Source organism: Agelaius tricolor, unplaced genomic scaffold (assembly GCF_023055355.1).
Source record: "Agelaius tricolor isolate 1412-34295 unplaced genomic scaffold, bAgeTri1.0.p SCAF_1, whole genome shotgun sequence".
Taxonomy (NCBI): Eukaryota; Metazoa; Chordata; class Aves; order Passeriformes; family Icteridae; genus Agelaius; species Agelaius tricolor.
This window is the reverse complement of record NW_027269261.1, coordinates 112471905-112491582: the sequence shown is the minus strand read 5'-3', so window position 1 is coordinate 112491582 and position 19678 is coordinate 112471905. Positions and strand designations below refer to the sequence as shown.

Genomic DNA, 19678 nt, shown 5'->3' with positions numbered 1-19678 from the left:
CATGAGGCACGTCTGGCAGGGCGTTCCTGTGAGGGGGAGTCACAAAGCGGCAAAAACGGGTGTGGTGCAGATGGTGCTGTCTCGCAGTGGGGTACTGAAGGCACCAGGGACACTGATTTCCAAGGATAACAGCAGGAAACTCTTTCTCCCTCTGCCTCCCACAGTTTTTACACTCTGCAAAGACCTATGTGACAGGTAGCAGGTCACAAACTTGTGTTGTGTCCAAGTTCTCCAAGGGCCTGGAGTGACAGGACAAGGGGGAATGGCTTCAGATGGAGAGAGAGAAGGTTTGGGTTGGATATTGGGAAGGAATCCTTATTGTGAGGGTGGGGAGGCCCTGGCACAGGTGGTCCAGAGAAGTTTTGGATGCCCCTGGGTCCCTGGAAGTGTCTGAGGCCAGGCTGGATGGGGCTTGGAGCAGCCTGGGATGGTGGGAGCTGTCTGTGCCCGTGTCCTTCACACATTAAGTCATGCTCATCCTGGCTTATCTCCTGGGTCTTTTTGTCTTTTGCAAATATTTTTGGGACCTTGATGTACATCAGACAGGGGCTCCTGTGCCTGGTGGCTGTCCCCCCTCAGTGACCCTCTCTGTGAAGACGTGGATGTTCTGAGGGCATTGAGAGCATGAGGTTGGTCAAATGCCAGTTGGGACAAAAGGAATTTCAGGAGATTTCTATTGACCCAGTAATTTTTCCCAGACTCAGAACTGTCACCCCAAGCTAATAATTAAAAAACAATTAATAGTTTCTGAAGTGAGACAATTCTTTCCTTCAAAACTTAACGATTTTGAGTTGCATCAACCTGAACTGCTCCACCTCCATCAGGGGTAGAAGCACAGAGTAGTCCCTGCCCACCAGGGCATCTTTCTCATGTTTTTTTGCACATCCCAGAACCTGTGTGGCATCTTTTCCACGTTTTCCTGCACATCCCAGAGCCTATATGCTCCCTGTTTACCCGCACTCTCCTAGATGCCTGACAAGAATCCCGCACTAGAGCAACCTGAAGCTAAAAAGAATTGTATTTCACTTACCAACAGCCGTTTTTTCTATGCTCTTATCCCAAACCTCCCAGAAAGCCTGCAGCATGGAGTCACCCAAAAAAGTCTGAATTTCCTGCCTGGAATCTGCTTGACAAGAACCCAAACTTCTCTCCATGCCTTGGTTTCCTGGCTGGCCCCCAGCTCCCGGGAACAGCATGAGCTAATGCTGTTGTAGTGCTCTGATGATGTAACCCCTTCCCAGTGATTACCACAGTCTGACAAAGCCTAAAATTGGCAGCACTGGCCCCCTGCCAGCTCTGTCCCGTGAATGGTGACTCATCTTTCCTGGCTGTGCCGTGTCCTGTGTGTGACGGCAACACGTGGTACGGAACAGACGGGGTTTTATCAGCACTCCAAAAATAAGAGCCAGAGACATGGCAAGGTGGTGGACAGAGAAGCTGCAGGTGGGGATGGGTGAAGGGATGACATCTCTCTTTGGGCTGGCTCCAAATCCCCTTGGAAAAAGAAAAAATAGCTGTCCCTGGCTCTGAAGGCTCCTGGATCCCACCGCACCGGGACAATACGGCTGATGATGGGACAAGCTGTCCCATGCCAGTGTGCCTCAGGCTTGGCCTGCTCTCAGCATGCCAGAGCAAGGCGTCCTCAGTGCCACTGCCAACTGTGGAGATGGCTTTTTGATGCTGCTGGGAATTGGCCAGGCACCAGAGGCTCCTTTCCAGCAGGGCACCAAATTGCTCCCTGTCATCCGGCTTTGGTGGGAAGGAGGGGAAGGCAGGAACAGAGCCATATGCCCCAGTCTGGCAGAGCACTGGAGTCATATGAGTGGCCTCCCAGGCGAGCTGCTTATGAGTTCAGAGCTATCTGGGCCTCCTTGGGCTGCTGGTGAACATTTAAAGGGAAACTGTGGTGGAGTCAGGACAAATTTTCAGGGCAGATCATCCCAGATCCTCCAGGCCCAGCAAGCACATCCCTTTCCCACATGGCAATGAGCAACTGCTTTTGTCCTTGTGCTTCTTCTGTCACAGGAAACCAGGCCTGGGTGATGGAGACATCTCCCCCTTTTTTTAATCCCCAAGGAATGACATGAGAAAAAAGGAAAAAAGAAAATCTGCCTTTGGGCAAAGTTGTAGCATCTTTTTCCTCATGATCTGTCCCAGAACCTGAGCCAAAACTCAGCTTGTGGCTCTGGTAGATCTTGTCCCCACTCCATCTCCTGTTACTGAGGACTTTATAAGGCAAAGACTTCTTTAGTTATACAGTGAAGTTCTCTTGGTGTATCTCAGGAAAAATGCACCAGTCAGGAAGAGGATTTTTGCTTTGCAGAAACAGGAATTTCCCCCACAGAATCTGCAGATGCCATGTTGAATTTTGCACTGATCCCCACAAGATCTGGTGCCTGTGTAGAACAAACCCTGGTTTATTTATGAGGTTATGGGACTCTTCATAAATGGGGACAATTTTGTGTTGTGAGGTTACAGAGATTGGGTTTGGGGGTTTGATTCCTGTTTGAACATTGTTGGACACACCTGTTTGGCCCAGGCCAGCATGAAGGGTCTTACACTAACTTTGAGTGCTCCTTCAAGTGGTGAAAAGGATGAAATTTCAAATCTCATGAGCTTTTTTTTCACTTTCACTGGAGCCCTGTGGATTTTAGTCTCCTCAGTTATATTCAGGCCAGTGTGGATGTCACTTGAAACTCACATTTTTGAACACCTACAGGCTGAAGGTCCCTTTCTAACTCAGTTGACCAGATGAGTCTTCTAAACTAAGTGACAGGGAAAATTATCTTTAGTTTGCTCCTGCAAAAAGGAATCATAAATGATTATAGACAGTCCCCAGACATGGCACAGATGAGGGAGAACATGAATAAAAAAAAATAGGACTTCACTTTGGGAGGAACCAGATGATTTGCAAACTCCACCAAGACAGCTCTGCAGCCAGCACACATCTGTAACTGAGATGTCTGAAATCCATTTTAATGCCTAATTTGTATCACTCTGCTTAAATAAAACGTCCCCCCAAACCCCTAAGTTAATGTTGCTTTCTCTTAAATACATGAGCAGCTTCAGCCTACTTTTGAGGGCTGTGGAGAGTGCAAACACCTCCCAAAATCCCAGAGACTCCAGCAGGACTTTGCAGAAGGAAGGCTTATGATGCTAATCTCTCCCAGATGAACTGTAGGGTTATAGAGGAGATGGACCCAGCATCTGTGGAGAGATGTGGCTTTTTTTGGAGGGAAAGACCCTGTGCTGAAAACTGCAGCCTCATACAGGCAGAAATCTTTGTGTAAAGAACTCGTGACATGAGTGGAAGGACGTTGGTGCTTCAGCTAAATCTCATTACGCTTTAAAGAAGCCACGTAAAAAAAATAATAAAAAAAAATTAAGTGGAAGCAAACCTCTTTAAGAGGAGATTTATGCCAGAAAACCTGGAATCCCTCTCACCTCCCTGTCTGCCTAGAGGTTGGGTGTCTCCTTTAAGCTGGTTTGATCTGCTCCTTCCCACTTGGCGCGGAGGAAGCAGCACCTCTGTGGGGTGAAGGGGTTAAGGATGGTTTGTTCTGCAAGGACTGAGGTGGATTATCTGCTGGGAGTGATTATGGAATGAGGATCTGGGTTGCTGAGCTTTTTCTGTTGTTAATGCTATGTTTTTTTCTCTGCAAATAGGTGATTTAAATTATGGGAAGTCCTCTGGGCATTGTTCCCCAGGAGTCTGAGAGATGGACAACCTTTTACCTTCTCCTAAACCTCAGACACACAGTTAGGGTGACTGAGGGACAATGCTGCATCATCTCCAGCATCCCCTTCCCCTCCTTCAGCCTGACCCCAGTGATAGGTATAAATGCATCAGATTCCCTGGAGAAAGGGGCTGCTGCTGGTTGAGCATCTCATCCCACCTCCTTCAGCTGCTTTGGGCATGAGCTGTTCCACGTGTTGGATCCATCCTTATTCCCTCACCTTCTCTTGACTCTGTTTTGGGCCCACCCAGCTGTGGTAGTAGCAGATAAATCCTCCACAGAGGCTGCCTACCAACACCAGCTCCTTCCACATGGATATTCAGCAGCTGATGTTCCATTTGCTCCATCAACCAAAGAATTCCAGCTCAGGCTCTCAACATTCACCTTCCACTGCTCACCTGATGGAGCTCACAGAGTTCTCACCTCTTTTCTCTCTGTGGTCTTTTCTGTTGTTCCTCAGACAAGGGCAGCTAAGCTGGGATCTGCTCTGCCTTGTGCTGGGGATATGATGAAGGAACGAATCCTGACTCTCATGAAATCCCAGCTTGAGTCTTGTCCCAAGCTTTAGTGAGGCTGGGTCTTGACCTCAAATTCCAGCTCCAGCACTGCTGCTGCTGGACATTCTCACTTTTGGGTGAAACTTCTCCATTCTTTGAGTGCTGAAGGAACAACAGACACAGGTCCCACCCAACCCTCTCACACATGTACCTCTCATGGGCAAATAGTTCTTGCAAGGCATGATGAGGTGTTTCTTTCTTTCTTTCACCCACCCAACAGATTGAAACCCAGGAAATTAAGCATTATCCTGGTTGTATCACTTCCTACTCATCCTTCCAAGATCAGCCCTTTCTACCACCATGCTGTGTGGCAGAAATGCTTTGGAGGAGATGCTCTGGATGTGAGTAAAGACCCCCAATGTGTTCAGTCTTCTTTCCTCAACAGCTCTCTTCACCCAGGACTTAGAAGACAACAACAAAACCTGCTGATAGCCATTCCAATGACTCCCTTTCTAAAGCTCCTTAAATAGAAGTTGTCTGGGGAGAAGTGAAGCCTGGGCTTGGCATTACAATCCAAAGAGCAGGGAGGGCTGGGGCTTGGAAGAGGGATGTATGCCACAGGAAATGGTGAACTGACCTTGTCTGGCACTAGATGAATCCACAGGAGTCTGTGGGGGATGTAAGGAAGCAGCTGGAGTCTGGACACATCAGCAGGGGCTGTACCTGGGCTTTTAAGCCCTTCCCTGGGCTGTTTTTCCATTCTTCAGGGATGCAGCTGATGCTGTCCCTGTTTAAAGGCAGAACTGGCCCCTTCCTGTGACGAGCCACGCTCCCACAGACTTGATGAGCCAGGAGAGACTCGATTTGATTTTTAAACACACTGCCTTCCTAACAGCATCCATCTCCCTTTGCTTTTCGCCTGCTGGAAGTGAAAGTCTTTGATGCTCCCTTTCACAACGGCTCCTCTCAGCATTTAATTTGCTTTTATATAATTATGGACCACGAGGAGGAGAAGGAGAATAAGAAGGAGAAGGAGGAGGAGGAGGTGGAAGAGAGAAGCACTGAGCGGGCATGGAGGAGCTCTAGGAAACCTTGCACCGGAGGAGTCAAGGAGCGCTGAGCAAGCTCCGCTGCTCTCATCCATCAGCGCCCGCATCCCTGGCACGGGCGGGGAGGGAGGCAGGGAGAGGATGCACTGGGGACCTGGTGAGCTCGGCTGCTGGAGCGTGGCGAGCAAAGAGCCCTCCAGGGCTCGGGGAGGCAGGCGGGGACGTGCGCTGCCTTGGAAGAGAGCGCTGCCTTGGAAGAGAGAGCGCAGCCGGCTCGGCGCGCTGGAGGAGCGGAGGAACTGCAAAGCCCAGGAAGGGAGGGGAGGGGGATGCTGGAAAAAAAAAAAATGATGCAGCTCGTTCAGTGGATTAGGCAGCCGTGCCTGGAAGTGGCAAAGTGGAAGAGCCGCGGATTTGAAAGCCTGGAGGGATTATTCTCCCACGTTGTCTGACTCGCGGCACAACAGAGGCCAACAAACTTCACCCGGCGCTTTCTGCGGCGAGCCCAGCAATCTGCAGAACGCCCTGGCAAACCTCCTGGGCTGTGATTTCTGCATTTTCAGTCGGGTTAATAACGTTGGAAGCAGCAGGAAAAAGGGGGCTGGCAAATGTGAGGCATTCTAGCAGGAGTTGTAGAAAGGCATATTCATCATGTCAGCACTTTGGAGGCCTGGAGAGCTCGCGATGAGAGGTTTCAAGAAAAGACTGCATAAATAGGAGGAGGGAAGCTTCTATAAACAACTGTGATGGACATGCTGGCAATACAGGGGAAAGGGAGAGTGGCTGGCCTTCCTTGATGCTGTAGATAGTGGTGACCTTGGCAAAACCAGCAAAATTTAACCCCAAAGGAAATTCCAAGTTCAGTTCCCACCTCAGCTCCAAAATCTCCCCAGAAATGACAGGCCCCAACCAGGCTGTCTTTGGGAAGCTGAGTGTCACCCGTGGTGCACGAACTGAACAGGGGCTGAATAAGCAAGCAGCTCCACTGTTGGTCCTTGGAAAGGATGGTTGTACTCAGGCTGGTCACCCCCAAGCTGCCAGCATGGCCAAGGGCTGGGAGAGCCACTCATGCCAGGGCTGGGACAGAGCCATGTCCCTCTCAGCTGGGACAGATGCCCCATACTCAGCTCATCACAGTGGTGGACACTGTGGCAGGAACCAGAATTGGCAAAATATTCCCTATGGAGGCTTCCAAGCCTCGTCTCATCATTTAATTGCCTTTCCAACTAAACCTCCACAACATCCTTGTCCCTACACAATCCCCTCCACTGCCTTCCCCTTCTCTTTTCCTGGGCTTGGTGAGAACCATGGTACCAATGATAAGACCTTAACTCCTGGGCACTCATCAGAAAAGGCCCTACAGCATTTAGCTGTTGAAACCCCCTTTTTTTTTACACTTAACACCATCACAGCATTGCATAGGCATTGAACCATTTATCCTCACAACACAAACTCAAATCTGGCCAGTTTTATCACCCTGCTTATATAAGGAGGGAAACTGAGGCAGGGAATGGTTGCATTTGCCTAGTGCCAAGCGACAAACGAGTGGTGCCACAGCAGCAGAACCTGCTTGCCTCCTCCTGACACCACCATCATTCCTTCCGCCTGGACTGGCCGTGGAAGAGCTGAATCCCATCTTTTCCTTGACACTGACTTTTTTTTTTTTTTTCTCCTCAGAGGAATGAGCAGAAATTTTACCCAGCGAACTCAGCAGAGATTTGTCCCAAAGTGGCAGCCCCCAGCCAGGGCGGGAAGTGAGCAGCACTTCCATCAGCTGCTAGGCTCTGGGAGCAGAGGGCAGAGGCTGGAAAGGTGGGGAAGAGGGGGGCCACTTACATGGTAATGTTTCTGCACGGTTCTTTTGGATCATTATGCAGAGCTGTAGCACCAGTTGAGGGGCGCTCTCGAGGAACGTTTCCAGGAGGCGCAGCATGTTCACGTCTGCATATTCGTACATCATAGCCCAGTAGAAACGCCGCTGGTGTTCCTTCCTCCTCTGGCTCTGGATCCCCAGGTACATTGTTCGGATATACCTGCAGGGAACAGGAGGGAAAAGGTAGGGGTGAGATGCTGGAGTTGCAGCAGAATCTGTTTGTGGGGTTCTGGGGAGATATTGGGGTTTGCACAGTTCTTCAGCTCCTGTCACTGCCATATTTTCTGAAAAATCCCCTTGCCCAGGATTTTCTCCTGGGAAGCTGAGAAGCCTCAGAGGAAAAGAAAAATAATATTATCTCATTTGCTTCTCCTGTGCTTGAATGTGGTTTGGAGATTGTTTATCCGATATGTGAATTGTTTTTACTTAATGACCAATCACTGTCCAACTGTGTTGGGACTCTGGAAGCAGTCGCGAGTTTTCATTAGTATTTTGTTAAGCCTTCTGTCTGTATCCTTTCTCTATTCTTTATTATAGTTTTAGTACAGCATTTTTAAATATAATATAACATAATACCATAAAATAATAAATTAGCCTTGTAAGAACATGGAGTCAGATTTATCAATTCCTCCTTCATCCTGGGGACCCAGCAAATACCACACGGTCCCTCCTGTCAGATCTGAGGAGAACTTTTAGAATTTGACTAATCATTAATGTTACAGATCCAAGATCATCAAGCCCAGCCTTAAACTGGATGCCACCCTGAGAACAAGACCATAAAATGAAGTGCATTTTGTGTTGCAAAGGTGGGAAAACTTTATCTGGTACTACCCAAACGTGAAGCCTGGGAGTAGGAAATACTTTTGAAATGCAAGAAAACAACCCCCTCACCTGATTTTCATCACAAGAAGAAAACCTACATGAAAAATACTGGTCCTAATACTTGGAAGTGGCTTGACAGACCATTGAAACCCCCTCAGCACTCTGGTAAGGAGCTTCTCTCACAGACCCCAGAGCTCAAGAAGTGTTTGCACCACGCTCTCAGGCTCATTGTGGGATTCTTGAAGTTGTCCAGGAACTGGAATCTGAGAATCCTTGTGGGTCTCTTCCAGCTCAGGATATTCTGTGATTCTGTGATTTGACCCTGTCTCATCATAGGTGGAGCAATGAAACACCACCTTCATATGTGTGTGACCCACAGATGTGAAAGGCCACAGTTTGTCACTGGTCAGCTTTGAGACTTTGGGCAATTTTGGAGTACAAGGAGGTGTCTCATGCATGGACAGGCACAGCTCTACCACTGCCTCTGTCTCAGGACTCATGGCATTTAAGAAAAAACCCTTAACAGAGTCCTTTCTAATACCTGTTGATATCACAGAATCACAGAATGGTTTGGGTTGGAAGGGACCTTAAAAATCATCTTGTTCCAACCCCCTGCCATGGGAAGGGACACCTTCCACTATCCTAAATTGCTCCAAGCCCTGTCCAGCCCAGCCTTGGACACTTCTAGGGATTGACAATCCAACATTGTGTCTTCTTCCTTCTCATCCAGAGCAGTGGCTGTAACCTCGTTTGGGATGGGAACCATCTCACCTAATGCCGACCCTAAAGCGGCTCATCTGAGCCAGTCAGTCGTCGGAAATGTCCCCTCCCGGGACTGTTCATCTGTCCCAGCTCGGCTGCCAGCACGGCAGAGGGATGAAACGCCTTCTGGAGGCTCTGGGAGGGGCTCCCGGCACAAGCTTTGGGGCTTGGCCAAAACGATTAGATCATCCCCTGCCACTCGGGCGAGACTGCACAGCCAGGGAGAGCAGGAGGGAAGGACGTGAGCCTGGAGAGCCTCCGGATCTCCGAATCACACCCAGGAACAGGGAGCTGGGAGAGAAACAGAGGCAGCTCTGCGAACCCTGTCCTTCATCCAGCATCTTGTCCTTCCTGACCGGCGCGGGAGGCGAAAATAATCCCGAAAAGAGGGACTGCAAGGACACCAAAAAAAATGACTCAGGAAAGCCACCAGATGGGGCTCAACACTCGAGAAAATGCTGCGCCAGTCACACGACACTGGTGACACTGGTGTGACATCCACAGCAGACCCCGAGGGGACGGAGATGGCCGTGGGGCACCTGCTCTGCCAACCTGTCCAAATTCACCACCTGCACTTGGTATTTCCACGGAAAGACCCCAACCCCAGGAGCTGCAGCATGACACAGGCATCCTGCCTTCCCTTCAGCCAGGAATTAAATAAATGCAGTTTAGCTGGAAAGGCAAAGTCAGGGAGAGTGTAGTGGCTCAAGGAGAAAGCAGAGAAAAGGAGAATGCAATGGTTTTTGTACTGTCAGTGACACAGGGACAGCAAAAACCAAGTGGTGGTGCCCATAAGGTTCTGCCCATTGGCAAAGGCACCATCACCTCTGCCAAATTCCACCGAACCTGTCCTGTAGTCCTGGATGGTCTCCCCCTCCCCAGAAGCTCCCATTCCTGCTGGTACACAAAACCTAAACTCCTTTTCAGAAGGTTAAAACCACTCATTTCTCATCACCTCAGCCACAGACAAGAAGAATTTGTTGGTTTTCACCCTGCAGCAGTCTTTTACCTGTTTGCACATAGTTGCCATGTAAACCTTTCATTTCTCCAGATTAAAAAAAAAAAAATCACAGTTCCATAGAATCATAGCATTATTAAGGTTTGAAAATACCCATAAGATCATAGAGTTCAATCATTTCCCTAGTACTGCCAAGGCCACCGCTAACCTGTGTCCCCAAGTGCCACATCCACATGGCTTTTAAGTCCCTCCAGAGCTAAGGACTCTCCCTCTCCAGCCATTTCCAATGCTTGGTAACCCTTTCCCTGAAGGAATTCTTCCTGATGTCCAACCTGAACCTTCCCTGGTGCAACTTGAGGCTGTTTCCTCTCATCCTGTCCATTTTTCCCTGGGACCAGAGCCTGACCCCCCCAGCTGCCCCCTCCTGTCAAGAGGGCCAGAAGGTCCCCCCTGAACCTCCTTTTCTCCAGAAAAAAAAATATTTCAGTGCCTTCCCACAGTTCCTATTTCCTACACCTCTACTCTTCCACACTGCTGTTCCCAACAGCTCAAATTTTGGGTTATTTTTAAGACCACCTTTACTTTTCCCAGCCCTCCAGGCTGGCTGAACCAAGCTGCAACAATGACACTGGGCCACTCAAAAAGATTAGGAGGAAATTATCAGAAGGGACACAATGTCCTGCAGTGATTTCTCCTGGATCTCTGGGGTTAGGGTGAATCTCTAGGGATTCACCACCATGCCCAGTTTAAGCACAGATTTTTCTTACTGGCCACAGAAAGAGGACATGACACCAACCCATGGAGGCAGAATGCATGGAAAAATATTCAAATTCATGGGATTGACACAGTGTCCTGATCCTGTCTCCATCAGTGGCAGTGGCACAAACACCAAGTTCTCCCTGAGTGCTGAGCCCACAGCCTTTGGCAAAGGTCACCTGCATTGTGCCTCTTCCAAGGATGGGGAAACCGAGCCAGAGAGCACCAAAAAGATGCTCTCAAAGTTTTTTTGGCATCAAACCCCACATCTTTTAGTGCTGTCCCCTGCCTCTAAACACCACATGAGAGGAGCAGAGCCCTACCAGCTGAGGCTCCTCCATCCAGAGTGGACATAATTCCTTCACAGCATAAATCCCAGCCCTGCCCAACCTGACCCCAAAGGACAAATCTGTCCCTATCCCCTGGGACTGTGACCTCAGGAACCCCTTGGCAAATGTTGGGCAGTGTGAGCAAAGCAGCTCTGAGGACCATTTGCAGCTAAAGGTTAAATTAACTTCATTTTTCTTTCTCTTCTATCCATGAAAAAATATGGTGCTCTGTCTTCAGCATCCTTCAGACCCAAATCTGGCAGAGAGAAGAAAGGAATGACTTAGATCCCATTCCTTCTTGATGCCAGTGGATTGTGATAAAAGTAATGAAGTCATATTTCCACCTTGTGGGCTTTCAGCATGTAATAAATACCTACTTAATTTCTACTTAATAATCAACATAAAATTTCACCCAGCTCCAACATTGATAATTCTTAACCCTATTTCCAAACACCAATGTACAGAACTGGTGTAAACAGTTTTATTCCAGTTCCTCTGTTTCCTTTTTTTTATTTTATTTACTTTTTGAGGGTCTTTCAAACCTTTCCTAACATTGGTTAAGTGTAGACAACTTAAGAAGAATTAAGGAAAAAAAAATCAATGTCATTTCACCTGAAATTCATTGTTCCCGGTCAAGCTGGTGGCAAACAGGCTTCTATAATTAGACTTTAAAATCCATATTCAGGCCTGATCTTCAATCTTCAGCAACATGATGCTTCCTCTTATGTCAGTGAAAACCATTCACTGCTCCGTGCTTTTGAAAATCAGGCTAATTTATTTATTTAAGAGCTTAATTTTGGATACAGGAGCCCAACTTTGGGCTTTTTTTTTTTTTTCCTTTTTGAATGCTGGCTATTTTTATATAAGAGTGTGTGTATTTGTGTGTATTTTTAGTTCTAAGTCTCATCACAGCTTCAAGAGATAGAACTAATTTGGGGTTGGGAGGGGGATTGGGGTAATGTTTTTGAATTTTTAAATTTTTTTTTTAGTGCACAAAGGATTGGCTGTCCCCTCCCTCCTGGCAGGGCTCCCAGAATTCCTGTTGGTATAATTACCCTCACTCTTATTTACTACACATGTCACAGCAGCACATGAACTGCTGGGGTCAAAGTCACTGCTGTCCCTGCTCCAAAGTGCCTTTTTAAGGAGCCAAATCCACCAAATGTGGTCAAATAACCTTTGGAAAGAGCTGCAGGAGCCCACCAGGAGGGAGAAGAGGAGATGTTCCTGTTGTAAAAACACAACCCACCCTGATCTCTGTGGAAAAAGCTGCTCCATGGGGATGACAGGGGATGGATTCTGGAGGCTCTGGTTTTGTATCATGAAATGAAGCAGCCCCTGGCCAGCTGGCAAGGCTCAACTCTGCGTGGCTACATCCATCTAGCTGGCCCTGGCCAAAATTTCCAGGGGCTGTGTTGATAATTTTGCAGGGTGAACTATTGCAGGGTCGTGCCTGGACCTTGGCAAGGTTGGGTTTGCTGAGGTGGCTCCCAGTGTCACCAGGAAATGTAGGAGGATGCCTCTGGCAATGGGCTGGCTGAGGGGAGGAGGATGAGTGTCAGAACCCAGGAAATTCCTCTGGGGGGAAAATTCCCAGGAAATTCCTGTCCAGGGGCTCAGAGACCTTGGCACAGAACCCAAGACCCCTGTGCCTTTGATCTTGACCCATGGAAAAAAATTACCAACCTTATATGAGGATTTACAAGCCACAAAAGTTTAAGTAGAATGACAGTGAATTTATCACAGGGTGAAAAATAGATTTTTTGGGGTTTTTAGAATGGGGGTTCAGGAGGCAAGATGGAGGATCTGGGCATGTCCAGTATTTTTCCTTCTTCTTCCTAGCCTCCATCTTCTGCTGTGATGGTGGCACTTTTGGATTGGTTTAGAGTAGAAGCTCACTGTCTAACACAGGTGATAGGTATTGGGAAGTTATTGTTAATAATGTACAGGTAGTTTTTAGTATAAAAAGATTCTGAGAGATGAGGATGTGCAAAAGGGTCAGAGCCCTTTTGGGAGCCCAGAAAGGCACATCAGGACAGGCCCTGGGCTGTGCTTTGGGGGCAGGAGAGTCCTGGTGGCCTGTCCCACACAGCCACAAGCTGACCAAGGGCAGGAATCTCAGGCTGTAACAGCCTGATCACCTTTCCTGAGGCCAACAGGCCAAGATACAAGAAATGAACTCTCTCATCCTCCAAAACCAGGAAAATTCCTCCATATTTAGCACTGGGAATGAATCCTGGCCCTTGTAGATTGCTGAAACCTGCACAGGTTGTGATGACTTGGGAGAGTCCAAATATGCCTGGACCATTCTATTGATTATATTCAGTTTTTGGCACGGAATCACAGAATATCCTGAGTTGAGAGGGACCCACAAGGATCATTGAGTCCAACCCCTGGCCCTGTACAGGGTGTGGTGAAATTGCAGTGCCCATGAACAGGTCTTGAAATGACCTGGTTTATCAGTACAGGTACATGGAAAATGGATTTTGCTCGTGCCCAGGCCTCTGTTGGGGTGGAATGCTGGAGAGACAGCTCTGATGCTGTGGTAGCCAAAACATTGGGGTGTTACCAACACCTTCCCAGCTCCAAATGCAAAGCACAGCAGTGTGGGGGCTGTTGTGGGGAAAACAAACTCCATCTCAGCCAGACCCAACCAGCGAATCACACAATCTCTGAGGCTGGAAAACATCTCTAAGATCAAGTCCACCCAGCAAGCCAGCCCCATCACGTTCACCACTGACCCATGTCCACAAATGCCATATCCACACTTCTGAACACTTCCAGGGATGGTGCTTCCACAATGTGATGGTGATGCCACAATGTGGCACAGCTTGAGGCCGTTCCCTCTCATCCTGTCCCTGTTCCCTGGGAGCAGATCCCAAACCCCCCTGGCTGTCCCCTCCTGTCAGGGAGTTGTGCAGAGCCACAAGGGCCCCCCTGAGCCTCCTTTTCTCCAGGCTGAGCCCCTTCCCCAGCTCCCTCAGCCCCTCCTGGTGCTCCAGCCCCTTCCCCAGCTCTGTTCCCATCCCTGGACACTCTCCAGCCTCTCAATGTCCCTCTTGTCATGAGGGTCCCAGGGCTGTCCCCAGCACTGGTGTTGGATTAAGCCCCAGAGATTGGGCAACTGAGAGGTGTTTCAAAAACTTTTATTCCATTTTCAGTCTCATGTGAAGGGTGAGACAACACAGATGTTATAATTCATGCTATCACAATCTCTACAAATCCATTTCCCACACACTGGAGGTGTCCCTGCAGTGCCAGCACAGTCACTGTCCTGGCCCTGCTGGCCACACTGTTCCTGGATATTGCAGCCAAGAACCTTTTGGACTTCTAGGCCACCTGTTGCACTGCTGTTCAGAAATGTCCTCTGGCACTTCAGGAGTGTGGTTGTGACCTTGGTGACGTGGCAGCAACACACATCATATGGTTGGGCACCATCCCATGGCACCAAGCTCCTCCCTGGTGCTTCCTCCTGGAGGAAGAGGATGGAAATGGGGGGTGTCCTTCAGCTGAGGGCTCACCCTCCTGCCACCTCGTCTTCTATGCACTGGAGGGTGTTCCCAGATTAAAATCCCTCTCCTTGGATGGGAGGAAACCAGGCCATGAGTAACTGCTGGGAGCAGAGGCCGCCTGAACATCCCCTTACAATGAGGTTACGTGAGGGCAGATCTCAGCTGGAGCGAGCTGGCATCCACAGGGCTCTGGCAATTTACACCAGCTGCGGCTTTGGCCCGCTTTTTTAATTTTAATGAATTATTTTCATTCTCACTGAAGTAAAAGGAATAGGAGATGCAGTGCTGGAGCAACAGGGGAGTAGGAAAGTGAAATGCTGTCTATTAAAAAAATCAGAGTCAAACTTGGAGTCGCCATCACCATTAACTTGCTCAATGTCAACATTTGTTAGGTGTTTTCTTTGTTGTAATGTCACATGCCAGTGATAAGGATTCATAAATGGATGGTTATTGTTCCTAGTTTGAGTATCAAAATAGGAATTGCAGGGTCCCATCCAGGTGTTGATATTCCACAGCTTTTTCTGGCTGCTCCCAGGGCATCAAACTCCTCCTGATCAAGGGGTTGCATCCAAACTGTCTCTAGGGAGTTGTTCCTGGTCTGAGCCTTGAAGGGTGTGCAGGATTTATTTTCACCACTGTTGCTTGTGTTGGGCCAAAACCAAATGCTAAACTGGGAAAGATCACTTTTCTCTTCAAAATCAAGAAAGGGATCCTTATTTCTGCACAAACTCTAATCCAGCCTCCTCAGAGGTCATCCTGACCACACACACCTAAATAATCATTATGATGACCTTCATCAGGGCCCTGATCTTCAGAACTGGGGTTCTCGGTGCTTTCTGGCAACTTTGGGGGATTTCCTTATACCATTTACACCTTAAAAATCAATAAAATGCAACAATAAGTGTGCTCATCAAGAGGTTTAGCCCTTCTGCCTTGCAGCTTCTGATCTAAGTCTTAGCTACTTGTTTCTATCTACCATTAAAGAATTAATAATTTGTATTACATACTCTCACTTTCTGCCAAATGTGCAACTGAAATTTGTGTTTGAAGGAATGATTGTCCCAGACTTCTGCTGCACAGGAGAAACTGTTACAATTTCATATTCTAAGCCAGTCTGAAGCTGTTTTAAAGCACAGATGGCTTTACTATACTCCAGCCTCAAAAGATGCAACTGATTTATAAAACTTATGTTGGGAAGGATCATATTGTGGAATCACAGAAGAATTTAGGTTGGAAGGAGATTTTAGAGGTCTGTGGATCAAGGCTCCCATCCAAGTGGGGATAACTCAGAAGTTAGGGAATGTTGGTCATGGCCTGGTGCAGTTGAGTTTTGAAAATCTCCAAAGACGGAGATTCCACAGCCCCTCTGGACAACCTGATCCAACATTTAACCCCAATCCCTGCAGAATCATTCAGCTTGGAAAAGACCTTTTGAGTTCAACCATCAACCCAGCATTATGGGCATGACCAAACCATGTCGTCAAGTGCCACATCCACATGTTTCTTGAACATTCCTGGGGATGGTGAAATGATTTCCAGCCCAAGATCACCTCTACTACTTGAAGGAAGTTTACAAATCAGCCCCTCCTTGGAAAGAGTAAATTCCACCCTTTAGATGGAATTTAAAAAAAATATAAAATAAAAGCATGACACTGTAGCATTTTTAGGATCTGGTTCCAACAGCTTTGGTATTTGCAGGCTGATTTAACTCATGGCTGATAATCTGGGGGTTCTGATACACAGAACAGGGCTCTGTGATTGATCATTCCTGAGCAACGTCCCCAGCTCCTCTGAAATTATTGCTTTGGTGGCAGTGCCGGGTGAAAGGGACATAAACCTACACCCCCTCCTCTGGGGCAGCACTCTTGGTCTTGGTTCAAATCCCTTTTTACTGATGGCTCAAGTGGGTATTTGGGACTGTGAGAGCACAGGCAGGGCTGCAGGTGTGATTTCATCCTGCTGACAGACACTGGGGTCACAACCTCCAGCAGCTGCACAGGGCAGGAAAGTGGGGCAAGGGCATCACTGCAGATAAAACTCCAGAGGCCAAAGGTGCAGGAGCTGCTCGTGTTGCTCTATCTGGGAGATGTTTCTGGGATTTGTTTCTGTGACTGCTCTCCTTCCTCAGCTGCAGAGTAATTTTCTCTGACTCACAGGCTGAAAGATCACAACCAGAAGAAGAGAAACAAATCATAAGGAAGTGCTAGCCCTAAACAGCCCCACTTTTTGTCACTGATTTATCAATCCTTCCCCAGCCTGGCTGTTACTGAACTATCCTTGCTTAGCCAGAGCCTGTCCAGTGTTTCTTTATTCACAAAGATAGCCATGAATGTGTTATTGACATATTCACCACAACCCCAGTTTTGGAAGCAGCCTCTCTTTGCTGCATCCCCATGGCTGAGGAGTTCCCCTGGGTATCCAGGCTGCAGAATCCCCATTTCCAGGTCTCTGCTCAGTAAATCAATACAGAATCAGAGAACAGCTTTGTAGCAGCAGCTGCCATTGTTTCAACCCAGACTCCTAGAAATCATGTTTGTGTTTTCATTTGTTAATTATTTTCTGAGATGTAAAGCAGGAATACAAACCCCAAGACCTCTCCATCACCATGGCATGAATGCCCTTTTTTAAAATTTCAATGTGGGAACCATCTCCATGCTGCATGAAGGAGGCAGAGCAGCGGGGGCTGCTGGAGAGGGTATCCAAGTGATGGGTGCTACAGAGACATGTCACAGCATCTATCACACGTGGGATGGTCCTAGCACTGAGCCAAATGCTCTCTTTTATCATAGATTCCCTCCTAAGTTAGTGATGAATTCTTAAACCCCAGTCCCTTCCCTATTTTGCACATGCTTATTTGCTTTAAGGATACTCCAACACTTGATGCTGTCGCCTCTGGCAAAGCCTTCTGTTTTAAATCAAAGCTGTTAAACAGCTTTACACAGGGACCAGGAAGTTGGACTCACACTGAGCTTTTGCTTCAAGTGTGTTTGTGAAAAATAAGATTTAGTGTCAGGGCTCTCCTCGTGGAAATGAAGATGGTCCCAGTCCAGCCAGTCCTGAAAGCCTTGAAAGGAAGCAGGGGTGTTCTGATTGACTTGTCTTGGCTCCAAGCAAGGGAAATTCCCTGAAATGCCAAAGAAATCCCAAGAAAGTGCCTGAGAACACCCAAAATGTGATGTCAGAGGCACATGGGAACAGTCACCTCACCCTTTGAACAGGATGGGTCACGTTACAGTGTTGTAACCCAGATGGTCTTGAGAAGAGATTTGGCATCACCAGAGCCACGGGGTATCTCAGCGGAGGAGAAGCTGGCATTGCTCTGGGACACCAGTCAGTGACAGGGACACATCTTCATCTCCTCACTGAGATCCCTTGGTGGGGAATGCAGAGCAGGAGAAGGGAAAGAGATGATTTTTGCTATCACTGAGTCCCTTGGAGATGGAGACACTTGCACTTTTCCCATCTAAGGTTTTCTCACTTCCTGAGGGGTTTAACAGTTTGGGGTAGTGGGTGCAGAGATCTGAACAGACACTGCAGATTGCCTGTGGTCTGAACCCTCAAAAGCCAATGTGGACCCCAGGATCACAGTAACAAAACTGGAGGGAGACATTTCCATTCCCACACTCTGGCTGCTGGAAAAGACGAGGGGGTCACCTCTGTGTCTGGGAGATCAGATATGGATTCTAGGAGATCATTCCCTGAATTTACAGTGTTTACTCTCTCCCCAGACATCAGGGTGACTGATGCTTCAGCAGGACCTGAAATCACCAGACTCGACTTTTCCATACAGCAAAGCCTCTCCTAACCCCCCTTTGTAGAGCTGAGGAGGTGGACGCTCCAGGATTTTCAAACAGCGTGCCAGAAAAACAGCAGCCAGGAAGGGTTTAGGGAGAAAAGCTTCTGCTCAGGAAAGGGAGAGCTGGTTCTTGAGGAGCTGGTGCAGCTGCAAAGAAGCTGCTGCAGAGCTGCCAGGGTCAGAGCTGTGGCTCGCTGCCAGCTGCAGCGCGCTCTGCCCGCCGCTTGCATCCAGAGCACCAGGACTCCCAGAAAATCCTCAGGATGCTGTTCAGCAGCTACCAGGCACTCCTGAGCCCTTCAGAGAGCCAGGACTGTGCGTTCAGCAGCACATCCCCGGCTCTCCTATGCCGCAGGGGTCAGAGGCATCCCTGGAGCAAAGCTCCTTCGCACGGGGGCTGCGGCTGTCGCCTCGGCTTTGCCATCCCTTTGAGGAGAAGGAGCTAAAAATTGGGTGAGCGCCTGTGAAATCCTGGAAGAACAGCCTTAGATCGTGGCTATTTTTAGCTCCACAGAAGCTGCTGCATACATTAGTGAGGGCCTGCCTTCCTCTCCGGGCTGGAGAAATCACACGGTGTCCTCCCAGCCTGCCAGGAAAGAGTTTAACCCTTGTTGTCCCACCACAGTCAGCCCCAGACAGCTGCACCCCAGCGTGGGTCGTGATGGGGAGCAGAACAAGGGGGAGAAAGGTTTTCCTGGGCATTTTGGCTCTTGCAAAGTAAAGGAAGAGGGTCTTTGGCCCATGGGCCATCATGTGTGGTGGGAGGAACAGGGTTTGGAAGAAAATTTCAGCACAGAAATGGGATCTGACTGCCACCACCATCCGCCCTGTCTGAGGAACAGACAGGGCTGAGAGGGGCAGGGAGCAGCTCAGAGTTTGCAGAACCTGAGAGTTGATTCCTCAACTCTGGTGACCTCTCATGGTAGCCAGGACAGGTGACATTCATGAGCTGCCACCTGTTGCCTTCAATTCACCCACCACGGCATTACAGAATCACAGAATGGTTTGGGTTGGAAGTGAATTTAAGGGAATTTAAGCCTCATTTTGTTCCACCCCCTGCCACTGGCAGAGACACATTCAACCATCCCAGCTTGCTCCAAGCCCTGTCCAACCTGGCCTTGGACATTCCAGGGATGGGGAAATTAAGCACCACGAGCTACTTAATCCAAATCTCCAATCTTTTAGCCATGCAACCTCCCAGGAAACCAAACCTCATCACCACACAGGCCCCTCAGATCCTTGGTGTCGCGTCTCCTTCCTCCCACTGGCTGTGTCTCCGCTGCTCCAGACACATCACACCAGGAAAACCATGGCTGGGACACAGAAAGGAAATGAGGCCAGGGATGAGCTCACCAGCCCGCTGGAACTGTAATGCCTTTCAGCGCACAATTAACAAAAAATAATTGCAACGCTTATTCCTCCACTTTTTTCTTGGAGGGATGAGGAGCAAAGCCTGATCCCTGCACTTCACACCCACAGCGCCTGTCAGCTCCGCTGCCCGTGCACTTTCACATTTTTCCAGCTCTTTAATATTTATTACCTCTGCTGCTTTGTATTACTCATCAGCTATTCCTGGCCAGAGGAAAG

The 19678-nt window shown here is 48.6% G+C and overlaps 1 protein-coding gene across 1 annotated transcript in view; it reads right to left on the bottom strand.

The window, feature by feature from the left end:
- Window positions 1-19678, bottom strand: part of XKR6 (XK related 6) — a 177082-nt gene that overhangs the window by 13371 nt on the left and 144033 nt on the right. Inside the window, exon 2 of the mRNA XM_071447728.1 lies at window positions 7120-7316. Within this exon, the coding sequence (XP_071303829.1) occupies window positions 7120-7316 (197 nt within the window). The remainder of the gene's footprint in view (window positions 1-7119; window positions 7317-19678) is intronic.